The 13,756-nt window shown below is 47.9% G+C and overlaps 5 protein-coding genes across 5 annotated transcripts; 3 read left to right on the top strand and 2 right to left on the bottom strand.

Annotated features, from left to right (window-relative positions):
- Positions 1 to 288: 288 nt before the first annotated feature.
- N7455_010238 (uncharacterized protein) lies at positions 289 to 1,758 on the top strand (the record flags this gene model as incomplete). Its single annotated transcript, XM_040953990.2, has 1 exon — positions 289 to 1,758. The coding sequence occupies one exon, from the start codon at positions 289 to 291 to the stop codon at positions 1,756 to 1,758; it is 1,470 nt and encodes a 489-aa protein (XP_040815309.2).
- Positions 1,759 to 3,068: 1,310 nt separating this feature from the next.
- On the top strand, positions 3,069 to 3,437 carry N7455_010237 (uncharacterized protein; the record flags this gene model as incomplete). The annotated part of the gene is made up of 1 exon (XM_065606393.1): positions 3,069 to 3,437. The coding sequence occupies one exon, from the start codon at positions 3,069 to 3,071 to the stop codon at positions 3,435 to 3,437; it is 369 nt and encodes a 122-aa protein (XP_065460356.1).
- Positions 3,438 to 4,294: 857 nt separating this feature from the next.
- N7455_010236 (uncharacterized protein) lies at positions 4,295 to 5,298 on the bottom strand (the record flags this gene model as incomplete). The annotated part of the gene is made up of 2 exons (XM_065606392.1): positions 4,959 to 5,298; positions 4,295 to 4,716 (listed from the first exon to the last, which is right to left on the bottom strand). Exons 1-2 carry the CDS (start codon positions 4,981 to 4,983, stop codon positions 4,295 to 4,297), a joined length of 447 nt encoding a protein of 148 aa, XP_065460355.1. The 5' UTR covers positions 4,984 to 5,298.
- Positions 5,299 to 7,256: 1,958 nt separating this feature from the next.
- On the bottom strand, positions 7,257 to 9,194 carry N7455_010235 (CAAX farnesyltransferase subunit beta RAM1; the record flags this gene model as incomplete). The annotated part of the gene is made up of 7 exons (XM_040954027.2): positions 7,257 to 7,515; positions 7,572 to 7,841; positions 7,905 to 8,022; positions 8,084 to 8,211; positions 8,294 to 8,368; positions 8,447 to 8,602; positions 8,833 to 9,194. 7 exons carry the CDS (start codon positions 9,192 to 9,194, stop codon positions 7,257 to 7,259), a joined length of 1,368 nt encoding a protein of 455 aa, XP_040815346.2.
- Positions 9,195 to 10,894: 1,700 nt separating this feature from the next.
- N7455_010234 (Zn(II)2Cys6 transcription factor domain-containing protein) lies at positions 10,895 to 13,337 on the top strand (the record flags this gene model as incomplete). The annotated part of the gene is made up of 2 exons (XM_040954018.2): positions 10,895 to 13,172; positions 13,237 to 13,337. The coding sequence occupies 2 exons, from the start codon at positions 10,895 to 10,897 to the stop codon at positions 13,335 to 13,337; spliced, it is 2,379 nt and encodes a 792-aa protein (XP_040815357.1).
- Between the last annotated feature and the right edge of the window lie 419 nt (positions 13,338 to 13,756).

The following is a 13,756-nucleotide window of genomic DNA, read 5'->3' as shown; positions in this document are numbered from 1 at the left end:
TCAAATGAGAGAGTTGTGTCCAGATGGTACACTTAGTCGCCCGTACACGTGGGCAGTAACAAACCCATGGGGTTGAGACTAAAGTTGGAAGGTCTTCTATGTTTCGAGGCTGAGACCGTGATTCGTCCCGGTGAAGCCTACATACAGCTCGACGTACCTCCATAGGTACACCTGTAGTACACATAGTATCAAAAAAGGGAAATATATTTTTTTTCACCTCGGTTAGGCAACACATTGCAAGGGGGGCAAAAGCGGGGGTTCCTTGATTACAGTGTCACCATCCCAAAAATGCAGTCACTGGAATCACTGGAATCGCAGTTCCACGGTCTCGTGTGGGAGGAAAGGCTGTTCTCCTCGGAGCCCCGATGGACTGTTGAACCTGACACTGGGGCTATAAAGCAGACAGTACAGTCGCTTCGGCCATCAAGCACGGTTGAAGTGGCTTTCCTCGTCCAGGGTGGATTCAACAAAATCTACAATGTCAGCATAGATGATGAAGTATTCATCATGCGAATCTCATTGCCTGTCGATCCACGTTACAAAGTCATGAGTGAAGTGGCAACAATGGATTGGGTGCGCCGCATCACAAGCCTTCCAATCCCCATGGTTCTCATCCACCAACCTTCTCGAAACAATCCGATTGGATTTGAATGGATGCTCATGACCAAATTGCCTGGAAAGCCCTTCGGTGAAAGTTACCAGTCTCTTTCCTTCGACGTGAAAGCACGCCTGGTTAGGGAGCTTGCGGCAAGCTCGGCTTGCCTTTTTCGAAATAAACTATGTGGAATCGGGAACATATATGGGAAATCATCTATTGTTGAAAGTCCAACATCGAACGAGCAAATACCGCGCCCTGGAGAACCGGTCGACCCTAAAATATCAGTTCTGGTAAAGGAATCCGACTCAGGTGGTGGTAGCACATCTATTAGAAAGCGCTCGGAAGCTCCTTTCAGTATTCCCGGCAAAGGTTCTTCAGAAGTACCTTCACCTGACGTGGGCCGGATTGTTTCTATGCAGTTTTTCTGGGATTCACATATCCACCAAGATGTCCACCGAGGCCCATTCCGCTCAAGTAAGGACTGGATCACAGCCCGCCTGTTATTCAACGAAAACGACTGCCATTCGGCTCTGGACAAACATTCGGCTGGTGACCTTGATAGTGACGATGAAGCCGAAGTGGAAGACGCTATAAGGACGTTGGGAATAATTGAAAACCTCAAATCCCTTCTTCCTCTGGTGTTCCCAACGGATGATGATGATGGTCCAGAGCTGTCAATGATATTCCACCACGACCTCTCACGACACAATATCCTCGTTGACAACATCGGGGAGTTGACTGGCGTTCTAGACTGGGAGTGTGTTTCAGCAGTCCCGTTATGGAAGGCCTGCTCTTATCCTTCGTTTTTAGAGGAGCAACCACGACGCTCAGAGCCTGTCCCTGAAAGCTATGAACCTGAAGAGGACGGGGAACCAAATGAACTGTACTTTGAGCATATATGGCAGTATGAGACCACTCTCTTACGCGATATATTCATGGATGAGATGAGAAGACTAGACGCCGGATGGGTGGAAGCTTTTGATAAGAGTCAGGTCAAAAGAGACTTTGACTGTGCAGTTCAAGAATGTGACACTGAATTCTCTGCCGGGTATACCAATGCATGGATCAAAGATATCACCGCTGGTATAAGCAATCCGCCCACCCTGCATGATAGGATGTATTCACTATCCGGTCTCCAGACAGCGCCAGTGCAACAATAACTGTGTTTTGAAGTGTGATCGATGCCCTCTCTCAATAACCTATTTATCTGGTCAATACGCATTATCAAACGCAATCCCGACCTAACAAAACTACAGCAGCCTTTTGGGCCGAGGAAATTTTATTCTATTTAAATCCAGCCGAAATATAGGTAGTGTATCCACAAGACAAGAGCTTTTACATCCCCTTGACCTCAGGATCCAAATGGCCTTATTTCAATAATTGTGTTATATTATAGGTTTTTCTTATCCTCAAAATCCGCTGATTGTCTTCTAGAGGAGCGATACATATCCAACATTTAGGTTCGGGGTTCCTTTCGTCTTGGTTTGATGTAGATGAATAGTGGATAATTTTGTTTTGGCTGATGACCGATGCCCTTTATAAGATTTGATTAGGTTTAGTTCTCAGAATGTCCTGCATATGCTGATAAGGACAAATACGAGCTGAAGGCTGCTACGAGTTTAGGCTAGTGTAAGGTGAAATCATTGAAACTGTTGTTATTATTGAGAATGAGGGAATGGCTAGCATATTCCTCCGATGACACCACCAAGAACCGAGTTTATGTTTGATGAGAAACCAGGAGAAGAGAGCAGGCAATATGACTGTATTGTAGCTGACTGCTAACTGCTGAGGGAAAAGAAGAAGAAGAAGAAGAGAGTGAGGAAGCTATTTGTAGCTGCCAGTCCTGACAGACAAGGTCAGGTGATCCCAACAATGCGATAGTATTATGTCTAAAAGAAAGTGACGATACAATCAACCTTGGCTATTCTCACGTCCTTCCACCTCCTTAGTTTGCACATTACCCTAAGCTCGAGGAATATATTTCAACCTTGTAAGTATATACAAGGCTAAAGCACGTCTGCTTAGTTTTACCATTCATGGCTCATCTTCTCTTTGTATAGATTCGAGCAGGATTTTGTTGTTTCTTCTGTATGCCCAGTCCCTTTTCCCTTAGTTGCGCCTATATCATTAACAACGAGCCTGTAGGTCTTTGATTGCCGATATAGTACTTTGTTATAAACAAGGGGATTGACTTCGTCAAATTTCCTCAATGCTTCTTTTCTCTTCATCCCTTTGAGATCCCCTCTTATGAGAAATTAATACACAGATCCAGACAATGCAATAAGAGATATCAGGGTTGAAAGCCTCATTGTATTGCTTTATTTTCGTAAAACGAGCTAATCGAGTACCAAGGCTTTAAATGATCGACAAGTTCCACGTCAACTTCCAATATTCAACATCAAGCGCTATTGTAACTAACACTCTAACAGATCATTTTTATTTGCCTTCTTTACTCTTACCATCTTTCAACATGTCCTCGGTTGGACGGAGACTTCTTGAAAATGAGAGGGAGGCATGGGAAGCACTTGGGATCCTCAACCGACCTGATGATCAAGCCTGCGTTTTAGAAATCGTTCTCAGAGTCTACGCTCCTATGAACAACAATTATGTTTTTGATGGATACCCCGCCAGAAGATTCCTTTCGAGCGTCAAGTCAGAACTTCTAGTGGATCTCCACTATCAAATTCCGCATCTCCCAGTGGCTGTAAGGGACCATGTACCTGATGAAAATGAGCTTAGTTTACATTTGTATGATCTTATCCGATTTAAGCGAAGAAACGATCCTGCGTGGTCGCATATTTTACCAGAATGGGGCTTTCTACGGGATACTGCTCATTGATGGGTCTCTATGGAGAGAAAGAATATAGTGGATTCGCTGTCAGTAGAACCAGCCAGGGAGAGATAGACTACAAGATCATAATGCCACCCACCGTGTGTTTGGTAGAAGCCAGGAATTAGATAGAAGCAAATAGGGATAGACACAGGTGGCAATACACTATCTACTGCTCTAGCTCAATGAATAGAGCGACTAATTCGAGAATGCGACCACCAACCAATGGCATAGAGCACGATGAAAGTGGTATAGAGGTGGAATTGTTTCTGCTTTGATTTATTGGGATTTTCAGATATATTGTTTTTTTACGTATAGAGAGCTCCAAATATTCCACCAAGTGTCTCAAATCTAAATATATATAATTTTGGGAGTCTCTCGATACCAAAACTTTTCTACCGGGGGGCTTTCCTATCTTAGCTAGAAAGTAGCCCAGGTACCATAAACTAACATAATTACAGTTGGAGGCAGATAATAGTATAATTTCCACAAGAGGAATAGAAGTCCTCACAGTAGATCTGGAGTATTGCTAGCAGATAAGGCTCGGTCATTGTTTCCGACATCTTAAAGTGTCTAAGCGTGTACGCCAGTTGCCCACAAGTTAGCGAGTCCTAGAAGCTAGAAATTCAACAATTATCCAATCAAACAAGCTCATAACATGAATTCATCGCTAACCACCACTCGCAAATAAAAAATGAATCCACCATCTAGATAAAGCATCATTAATCCAACCATACCATAGCCAACAAGAACCACAAAACAGAGTCATTCAAAATCCCACGACTTTTCCCTCTAAAAATACCAGAAAAGGCGTAGTCATAATCATCCATAATGTCATAAAATCGTAACCACAATCAAAATCCCAATCAAACCCTCCCTCCAAAGCCACCCCTACCATCCCCCTCAATCCCAACCCTAACGGGGCTACTTCCCCCACTCCAACTCCCACCCTGCGAACTATCACTCCCAGTCCCACTCCCACTGGCAGAGCCCAAAGAAAGCACATCATCCTCACGAGCAGGCTTCCGTCCCGCACCAATGGCAACACGCATACCCTGCACAGCGCCGCCGTGCTCATGTCCCGCAGGGTACATGCCGTCGTTGACAGAGAAGTTGCGGCAGATCAGGTATGCACGCATGGCGGCGCTCTCGCGCGCGAGCGTCTCATTGCTGCAGATACTGTCGGTTCGGTACTCACGGTTGTTGACCCGCACGGTGCAGGTGTATCCGCTGTTGCTTATGTATGCGTTGTAGATTGGTTCGGGCCAATTGCGTCGGCGGCAGAGGCCTAGGTTTGGATTTGATTAGTTTGGCTTTTTGGGTGGGATTAATTGGTGTTTGGATTGGGATTAGTGTGCGGGGGTAGCGGTTAGGAGTTGGGCTTGTTTGTCTGTATTGAATGTATGTTTTGGGGATATGGTGTTGTCCATTGACCGGGGTTCGGGGATTGGTTTGTGCTGGCAATGATGCATGCATACAAAGCTCGGGGAGAGGTAGGTGATGGTGGTTGTGGGGAGGTTGATGACATACTGGTCAGGTAGAGGATATAGTACATCTTGAGATTCGGACTAGACGCAAGCCGAAAGCAAGAAAGACGGGAAGTCTGGAGACGAGTGACGGGCGATGGCGTTGCCACTTGTCTAACTGCAACGAATTGCGACGGTTACTCAGAACGCATTGGACGGACTTTGTGTGCCGCGAGACGGGTTTAGGGGTGAGGCTGAGCTGCTAGCTGGTGTGCAGTCAGAAGATATGCGGATTGTGATGCCCAACGGCTGGTGGGACTGCGTTTGCTTTACTAGCAGCCGGGAGGATGTGCTGGCGTTCCAAACAAAGCACGATTATAATACTAGTCAAGTCCAAGGGTGTCTAATTCAAAGAAGGGTGGAATAAAAAAAATGCAGGAGTGAAAGCAATAGAGAGGGTTGACAACTAAATCAAAATTTTGAAGGAAATATTGGAAAGATGCCACACCCATATACAGATATACAATCTCCTAGAACCCCTCCCCCTGTACAACAGAAAAAAAAAGAAAAACAAATTAATGAGGGGAACAGAGCTGTTGCTTTCCATATACTTGATTACTTCTGGAAAACAGGTGGGGCTTTTGCATTGATACCTCCCAAGTCATACCGTGAGTTGGCCGGTGTACACAGTACCAACAGACTAGGGAAACGGTTGCAATTGCGACAGCGCACAAAGAAACCAAAAAAAAAAAGGGAGACACTTGGTGTCAATGCAGATGACCTGAAGAAGAAAATGGTATTAAATCAAAAAGTCAAACTACGAAGATTCTAATAACCACCGTTGAAAGATTGAAGGAAAAAAAAAAGAAAAGACAGGGATATAGTAAACAGTAATAAAAAGCAGTAATAGGACTAGTAAACAATAAACAGAAATAGTAAACAATGAAACCTCAAAGGAGACTATAGGATATGGATCTGGAATCCGGGTATAGACTACTTCCACCAAGTAAACAAAGTACAAGAAAAGAAGAGCAGAGAAGACGATAGATGCACGCAAACGCCAGACTCGCATTGGACCTCAGAAAAGGCTCCAAAAAAAAGAGTAACAGTAACTCAAACGGGTGTTCGACGTATTTCGTGTGCCGTTTTCTCGGCGGGTTTACTGATGCGCTGGCATATCTCTTTGCCAGTCGAATCGAACCGAGTCTGAGGCACCGGGAGTCACCGTGAGCTGTCTGATTATGCCCCTGCAATTCGCCGATCGAAACATAAACATTCTCGGGGACTAAGGGAGACCTTGTAATCTGCTTGCAGAAGAGTAATACCTGAAGATTATGGATCCCAGCATTCCAGTGTGAGTTTGAATGGAATAGAGGTGTTATGGTGCTATGATATACTATCCTATACTCCGTACACAGGTTTTTTTTTTTTTTTTTGGCTGACATTGTTTTCTCAGAATGGCCTTTGTATTTCATTTTTGGCCCCGCAGATGTATCAGAGAAAGTGCAATTAAATTTGCCGCCCTTATGGATTCGCGAGACGCGCAGTTCTGCGAATGGTGATTGGCGCCAAGGAGGGGCCGTTCATGTTGTGCAGAGCGCGTCTGAAGAGGGGTCAATTGCTTGTGAAAAGGCTATGAGTCAATGGAATAATCAAAGTAGAGAGATTCAAAGTGGGTAACTGGGAACATCCAATATCGGAGAATGGGAAAATGCATGCGCCCCCCGAGCAACCTCAGTTACTTGACAGGCATCGGACGCAGTGATGAGCTGGCATTGCAGTGGGGAAAGGCGCTTGATTTACATTATCGGCATATTCTGGTACTGACGATTACTTTTGCCCTCTTGGGCCTCGTGCAGCTTGTGTCTTTGGTGGCAAACACATTGTGTGCATCGTAGGAGCATTTTCATATTGATCGGCGCAGAGTGGCGGGAAAAGTAAAATCTTCATCCTCGCGCTAAAGGAACTTTTTGTAAACTTCGGAAACTCGGTGAAACTGCCAGCACAAAAAAAAAAAACAGAAGGAATTGGTGCTATGTGCTATGACCTATGTTGTAGTCATACTCGGGCCCCCGAATCCAACCCCTTGCGTCTCGGCCTCGTTCACAGCATCCTCCTTGGCTTGGTCGAAATAATCCTCGTGGCTCCCATGCCATGACCGCTGCTATGATCGCGGGGCTTGCAGTCTCAAGCATCCAAGACTAATCATGCATAATGCACTCGCTCGGAGTCCCTGGTTACCAATGACATCCTGCTTCAATCTACTGTAATCTCGAGAGACTTTTCGAAGGAAAGCTCATCCGGGGTGGCGCTTTGTCCCGTGTCTTCTTTTTGATATGGCGTCGGCTCACGCCCCTTCCAGCTAGATAGTGAGGGGCTGGGCCTCGGACCAGAGCCGCATTTGCTCCGCGGCTTTGTGAGGGATCACATACAAAGGGTGCATTGGTTCTAGCCGATCACCTCGTGAAAACACATTGTCCGGATCGCGGTTTGGTGAAGACTTCCAGGAGAAGGAGGATGTAAAGTTGTTGCTCGCAACACTCGAGTCTGTCCGGTAGTGATGGTTTTGAGTCGCGCTCAATCCTGCCATAACGTAGCAGGTGTGGTATGAATCGACGTGCCTTGGTCTTGGTCAGCCACATGTCAAAGAAACTGGCTCAGATAGGAGTGAACTTACTTGCCCGGTTTGTCACGAAGACCACCGTCGTTCCCTTGACAACATGCAAGGATGTATCGGGTCAAACCTTCGCGGCTGAAAAGGCTGTTCGCCGGTGGCTGGGTGTCATCCGGCTTTCCCTCCAGAGAAGATTCAAGCAATGGCCAACATCCACCAACCCAATGGCTGTAGCATCCATCCACTAGCTTATTTGTTCGTCCAGATAGACCACCTTCCGGGGCGGACTGGCGTGCGGATAACCATGACACTAACATGGGAATGTCCATGTGTCTTCAAGGAACCATTAGCATACAAAAATTAGTCAAAACATTCTGGGCTAGGGTGGTCTCCTACCTGTTGAAGGTCTCCTCAGGAGGTCCCAAGATAGACAGACATGCCAGAGCGCAAAAGGCGTATGCCCCATGGGCCTCGGACCCAGGGCTGCCAGAAATCCCACCTTCAAACGTTTGGCCTAAGGGCGAGGGTCAGCATATCTCAAGCCTGCTGTAAACCAAACCACCCGTAACTCATACATCGTGAGAGGTATTCAGGAAGACCACTCGTAAGGCTTTCCAATCCGGCCTCCCGCGCTTGAGAGCCCGGAGCAAGCGTCAGCGGCAGGTCAAGTAGCGAGATCAGAGTCATAGCGCAGTATGCGCCACTGCATTAATGACATGTCAGATCTTGCATTGGGGAACGGGGACGGGACCAGCAAGGACCTGCTCCCTGGAAGTTTCACTTACCGCACATCTTCCTCCCCGCCCTCACAAACTCGGAATCCCCCATCTGGCTGCTTCAATCGGCCGATCCATTGCCACCTGGGAAAGCCAGAAACTGGGTCAGACGCACAGGATTACACAAGACGCACATGCAGAACGCTGCCGGTGACAACTCACATCGCGTGTCGATCCACCAATCCAAAGGCCTCCTCGCCTCCAACCATAGCCAGCGACAGCACGGCTGCATAACTTCCCGCCAAGTGGGATGTCTGGCCATGGCCGCCGCCAAAACCACCTGTGGGGTTCTGCATCGGCCGAAGCGTAGTGATCACACTAAAATAACGAGGAAAAGTTTAGAATGGCATTCCATGTTTCACGTTGTATAGATCAGATGATCTTTTCCAATCAGGGTATATCTCCAGAGGCTCTCCATTCTGTGGATATATGACAGATAGAAAAAAGCAAATTGGGGGGAGAAGAACGAGGCGGGGAAAGGGGAAAGTAAAAATAAATAAAAATAAAATAAAAAATAAAAAGCAAGGATGTAAAAAGCATGCACACACCGTTCACGAAATCGAGTCGTCTCTTCTCCCAGCATGGCAAGTCCCGCCAACGCCCAGTACACAATCCACGGGCGGCTGGCGTCCATGGCGACGAACCCCTCGGGATAATCCTCGAGGGCATCATAGAGGAATCCGGCGTGGAGATCACGCTGTAGGGCGGGAACGCCATGATCATTGAAATCCTTCTGGGCGCTATGGATTCCTTTCAGGAATGGTAGGCACTTTTCCAGCGTCGCGTTCTGCAGATCGACTGTCTCGGTGATGAGCGGGTCGCGGATGGGCGGCGGCTGCGTGAACAAGGCCGGGATCCCCGGGCGCGGTTGGTTGGAGTCAGATGTATTCATAGCAGTCATAGGAGTCATGGTTGTCCTAGTTGTCCTGGTTGGAGTTAATGTTGCGGTTGGGCGGTTCTTGGTAGGTTTTTGTGCGTTCGGAAATCGAACTTTTCGAGGTTTCCCGATGAGCGGCATCAATGGGATTTTGAGGTATTTTGTAGATTTGAAGTTCAAAGAAATGTCAAACTTTTTTTCTCTTACTATTGTTCTGTAAATGTGAATGTGAATGTAAAAAAGGAAAGAGAGAGTCTAGAATGATTCTTTGTTCCCCACTCGATCTCTACCGGGTAGTCCTATCTTTGACATGGTCACAACATGAGTCTCACTTCTTGACTTCTCGTATGTTGTACTTCCCTCGAATTAACTATCTATCCTGATTCAGTTAGTTTCTCGTGGCCCGGAGATACATATATTACTATTACTCCGTACAACATACTCCGCGCTCTTGAATAGCTCCTGCATGACACAGAAGCCAATATATATATATGTGATGAATCTGACGCCATGCAGTGAGCAAGTATATTGGCTTACTTGACACCCTTGCTGCATGCCCGGGTGTGCCCAGGTGTGCTTTTTAACCCCCCAGGTATCCGTGCGAAAGAATTAAGAAGGAAGAAAAAACTCGACCTGTCGAATTTCTTGTTTTGCCAGGGTTCACGAAGTTGACCTTGGCACCTCAACAAGATGCCCACACAGTCCGTGCCATATACCCTAGTACCATTTGACCATTTTTATGGATTTAATTTTCCTTTTCCTATTTTCCTATTTTCCCCCAAGAACTCCCTAGTGCATGGTCAGCATCCGGAATTGGCCCACTAAATACCATTGAGGTATGGTGCATTCAGGGAACTGTGAGATACGAATCACGGGCATGATGGTGGGCAGACAGGGAGCTGATTGGATCTGATTAGGAAGGACTATGCCCAGGTGGACTACGAAGTACTAATTTTGGTACTATAACTAACACAATCCGACTGTCAGATCTCGCCAATTTATATTGCCACGCAGTAAGTAGCAGTAAGTACGCATTGCCCCAACTTGGGTTTTTTTTCTCTCTCCACTGATCTTCCGGGTTCGGTCTCACGGTCCGATGATTTGTTAATAGTCATAAGCATCTCAGTCAGAACCTAGGAATAGAAAGAAAAAAGAAAAAAACAAACAAATAATATATATGGAATAGAGATATGGAATATAGATCTGAAATACTCCGTAGTATGAAATAATATGAAATAATATGAAATAGAAAGAAAAGAGGAAAAAAAAAAAAAAAAAAAAAACAAGGCAACCTTTTCCCATTTAGGAAAGAATTCAATAAATAGGGAAGATGGGAAGATCATGGGATCAAACTCCCGGCAAATCGCCTCGGAGGACAAGGAGTATACAACCACATCCATAGATACTCTGTACTCCGTACTCTCCCGTACTTTATCTCCTCCCTCTCTTAGTTCCTATTCCACAACACTACTGCAAACTAAATCTCCGTGGCATTAATTCATCGCTCAATACTGGAATCAACGTTCCACGCCATCAGCCAGCCTCTCCACTCTCCACAATCAAGTCCCCTAGCGCATTTTGTCGCTCACCGCTGCTTTGTCCCCCCCACCGCCTCACTTTCCCTCTTCTTCATGGTTGTGTCACCCTTCTGAAGAAGGTCCTCTCATCCAGGCTGGTCCTTTTCTTCCCCTTCTCTTTCACTTTCCCGTGATCGTTTTGACTCCAAAAAAGTCATGTCCAATGTCGATATATCCAGTGATGGCCTGATTGGCGTCGATTACGACTCCAGAGGCTATCTTCAGCATCAATCATGGCCTATGCCGGGTGATCAGGCGCCCCCACGGTCAGAAGAGGCCCATGGTCTCTCCCCGTTGCAAACTGGCGGTCACCCTATGGAACAGTCGGTGACCCAGGATCCAAATCTCATGGTCGATTGGCACTTTCAACCACTACACACCCCTCATCACCACCACCTCTCATACTCCTCCGAAGACCCCTCGTCAGCGCCGCAGTTTACCACCAGTTATGGCATGCCCATGCAGTCTTCGCCCGTCGATCTCATGTCTGGCCAGGGCCAGATGACCGCCGGCTTGCTCGATGGTCCTTATCTGCCGATGTCGGCCCCGGTCGACATGGTGCCATTCCCGTATCACGACTTACAAGCGGATCTGATGGCGTTCCCCAACGGACTTCCGGATGTTTCTTATGCCCCGCACCCCGTCCTTGAAAGCAGCTCGCCCACCGATACTTATTTGGAGGTCCGGTCCCTGTCCAGCAGCGACAACGGTTGGAGTACTATCGACCATCGCCGCTCTCTCGATTTTGGGTATCCCGAACAAGGTGTTTTCGTCAACCCCACCCAGACACTGCACGACCGTAGTCTTTCCGAGTCTTCATATTCCACATCATACGGCAGCTTCGTCGATATCACGAATCCGATCGGTTCTCCCGGTTCCGAGAATAATATGGATTTGCCCTGCTATAATCACCATGGCCACGGCCATAGTCATAGCCATAGCCATAGCCATACTCACAGCCACAACCACAGCCATAGCTATAGTCACAGCAGCTCCATTGGAATGCACGGCACCTCCCCGACCAGCAGCGCAATTGTCCTTCGGGACCAGTCTTCGCCAGGCTCTCGCTCGCCTTCCGCAGTCAGCCCCGTCGGAATGGTCCGGCCGATCCCTGTTCCGATCAAGAAGTCAACATCCCCTGCTCGATCCGCCGGGTCCTCTCAAGCGTCGGCCTCACCACCGAGCCGGAAACCGTCCCGCAAGAGCCCCATTGCCGCCAAGACCGCCGAGACCAAGGTTCGCAAGCAATCCCAGACCGGCAAGCCTGAGACCGAGAAGCGTGTTGGCAAGAGAAAGGGCCCCCTCAAGCCCGACCAGCGCAAACAGGCCAGCGAGATCCGGAAGTTGCGCGCATGTCTGCGCTGCAAGTTCCTCAAGAAGACATGTGACAAGGGCGAGCCTTGTGCAGGATGCCAACCGTCGCACGCACGGTTATGGCAGGTGCCCTGTACTCGCATTGATATCAAGGATATTGGGTACTTCATGAAGGACTGGAAGGCGGATTACGAGCGCCACATTACCATGGGCTTCTCGGTCGGCAACATTACCGGATTCTCAGATCAGGAACGTACTCTGTTCATCACTCACGGTTACGGACAGATTCTGCCCATCAACGCCCGGGAGGTCTATGTCCGGGACGAGCAGTGCTTCACCGTTGACTGGATGGAGTCGATGCAGCGTGAGCCAACACAATACGATGTCGAGACTGCCAAACTCTCCGCTGGTATGGAGGGCATCTCGCACGCGATGCTGTCGGATTACCTTGACCGCCACATCGACGGCAATGGCACCTTTGAGAAGTTTGTCGACGATTACTTCGAGGGCACTCCTTTCTTGACGCAAATGCTGAAGACCGCCTTCCGCTTCTACTTCCGCACTAAGCTGCCCGTTATCCGGAAAGCACTCAAGCTGGTGGTTGCTTACAACCTCACCATGCATGTCACCATGGTCGAAGGCATTGGCGAGGAGGAAGGCTTCCTCGGCAAGATCGACCACATAGGCTCCAAGTTCTCCGGCAAGACCATGGCCCCTGTCATGATCAACTTCCAGATTAAGTGTGCCATGGCCAGCATGTGGCGTGAGCTGCAGAAGGATGTGCTGGAGGAGCTGTCAGCACTTTACTCAAGTGTGTACAGCGGCGACAAGCTGAAGAACTGGCCGACAATCTTCATCCTGGCCTCTATCCTGCTGGCCGTGTGGGAGGAGATGCAGTTCGACAGCCACTACCGGACCCCCGACGCGGCTGCTGTCGACAAGTTCTGCAGTGACATGGAAACTACCCCGGTGGGTGTCATCGTCGGACTGTTCCAGGCCATCTCACAGAAGCTGCCCCCCTTTACCGAGTGGGACTCACAAAAGCACCACCAACTGTTGTACTCCAACCCGGATGTTTGCAACACCATGACTGAAGTCCGCCAACATGTCGAGCAACATGGTAAGAGACAAAATCTTCCCCAACCCTTCCACTTTGATCTCCGAAACTAATCCCCCTCCTGCAGAAACCTACCTCCGCAGCCGTACCGGCACGAAATTCAACCGTGGCGACTTCGACTGCCTTTCAAATAAGTTTGTGTCGCGACTGGTCATTCGCGCCAACTAGACCACGACCCCGATGCGCAAACGCATTATGATGATGATATTTCCCACGACCATCTTTTCCAGCGAGTACAGTTCCGCGATTTCGTTTTGAATGCCAAATGTTACCACTGAGAATATGCGAACCATGGTCGTGACGATGTGCGAGCGCATCTATTTCCGCTCTTTAACGAAGAATCCGACGGGTACCCCCTCCTAGCGAGGTTCTGCCCCTTTTTTGTATTGTTGTTCCGAGCGAACCGACTTTCTTTTGATCTAGCTTTTTATGAGCCGTGTGGTTTTTTTTTTTAAGTTCTTGTCTTTTGTCATATTTACCTTTTCATTTTTTCCTTGATCATTGATTTTTTTTTTTTTGCTTTTGTTTTTGGTGTGTACCTTTCTTCGCATAGCTTTGTCTCCAGCGATGAACGAGGATCACGAATG

Source organism: Penicillium solitum (genome assembly GCF_028829755.1).
Source record: "Penicillium solitum strain IBT 25940 chromosome Unknown utg000008l_segment0_segment0, whole genome shotgun sequence".
Taxonomy (NCBI): domain Eukaryota; kingdom Fungi; phylum Ascomycota; class Eurotiomycetes; order Eurotiales; family Aspergillaceae; genus Penicillium; species Penicillium solitum.
The sequence above is the reverse complement of the archived record's forward strand: the minus strand, read 5'-3'. Positions and strand labels throughout refer to the sequence as shown.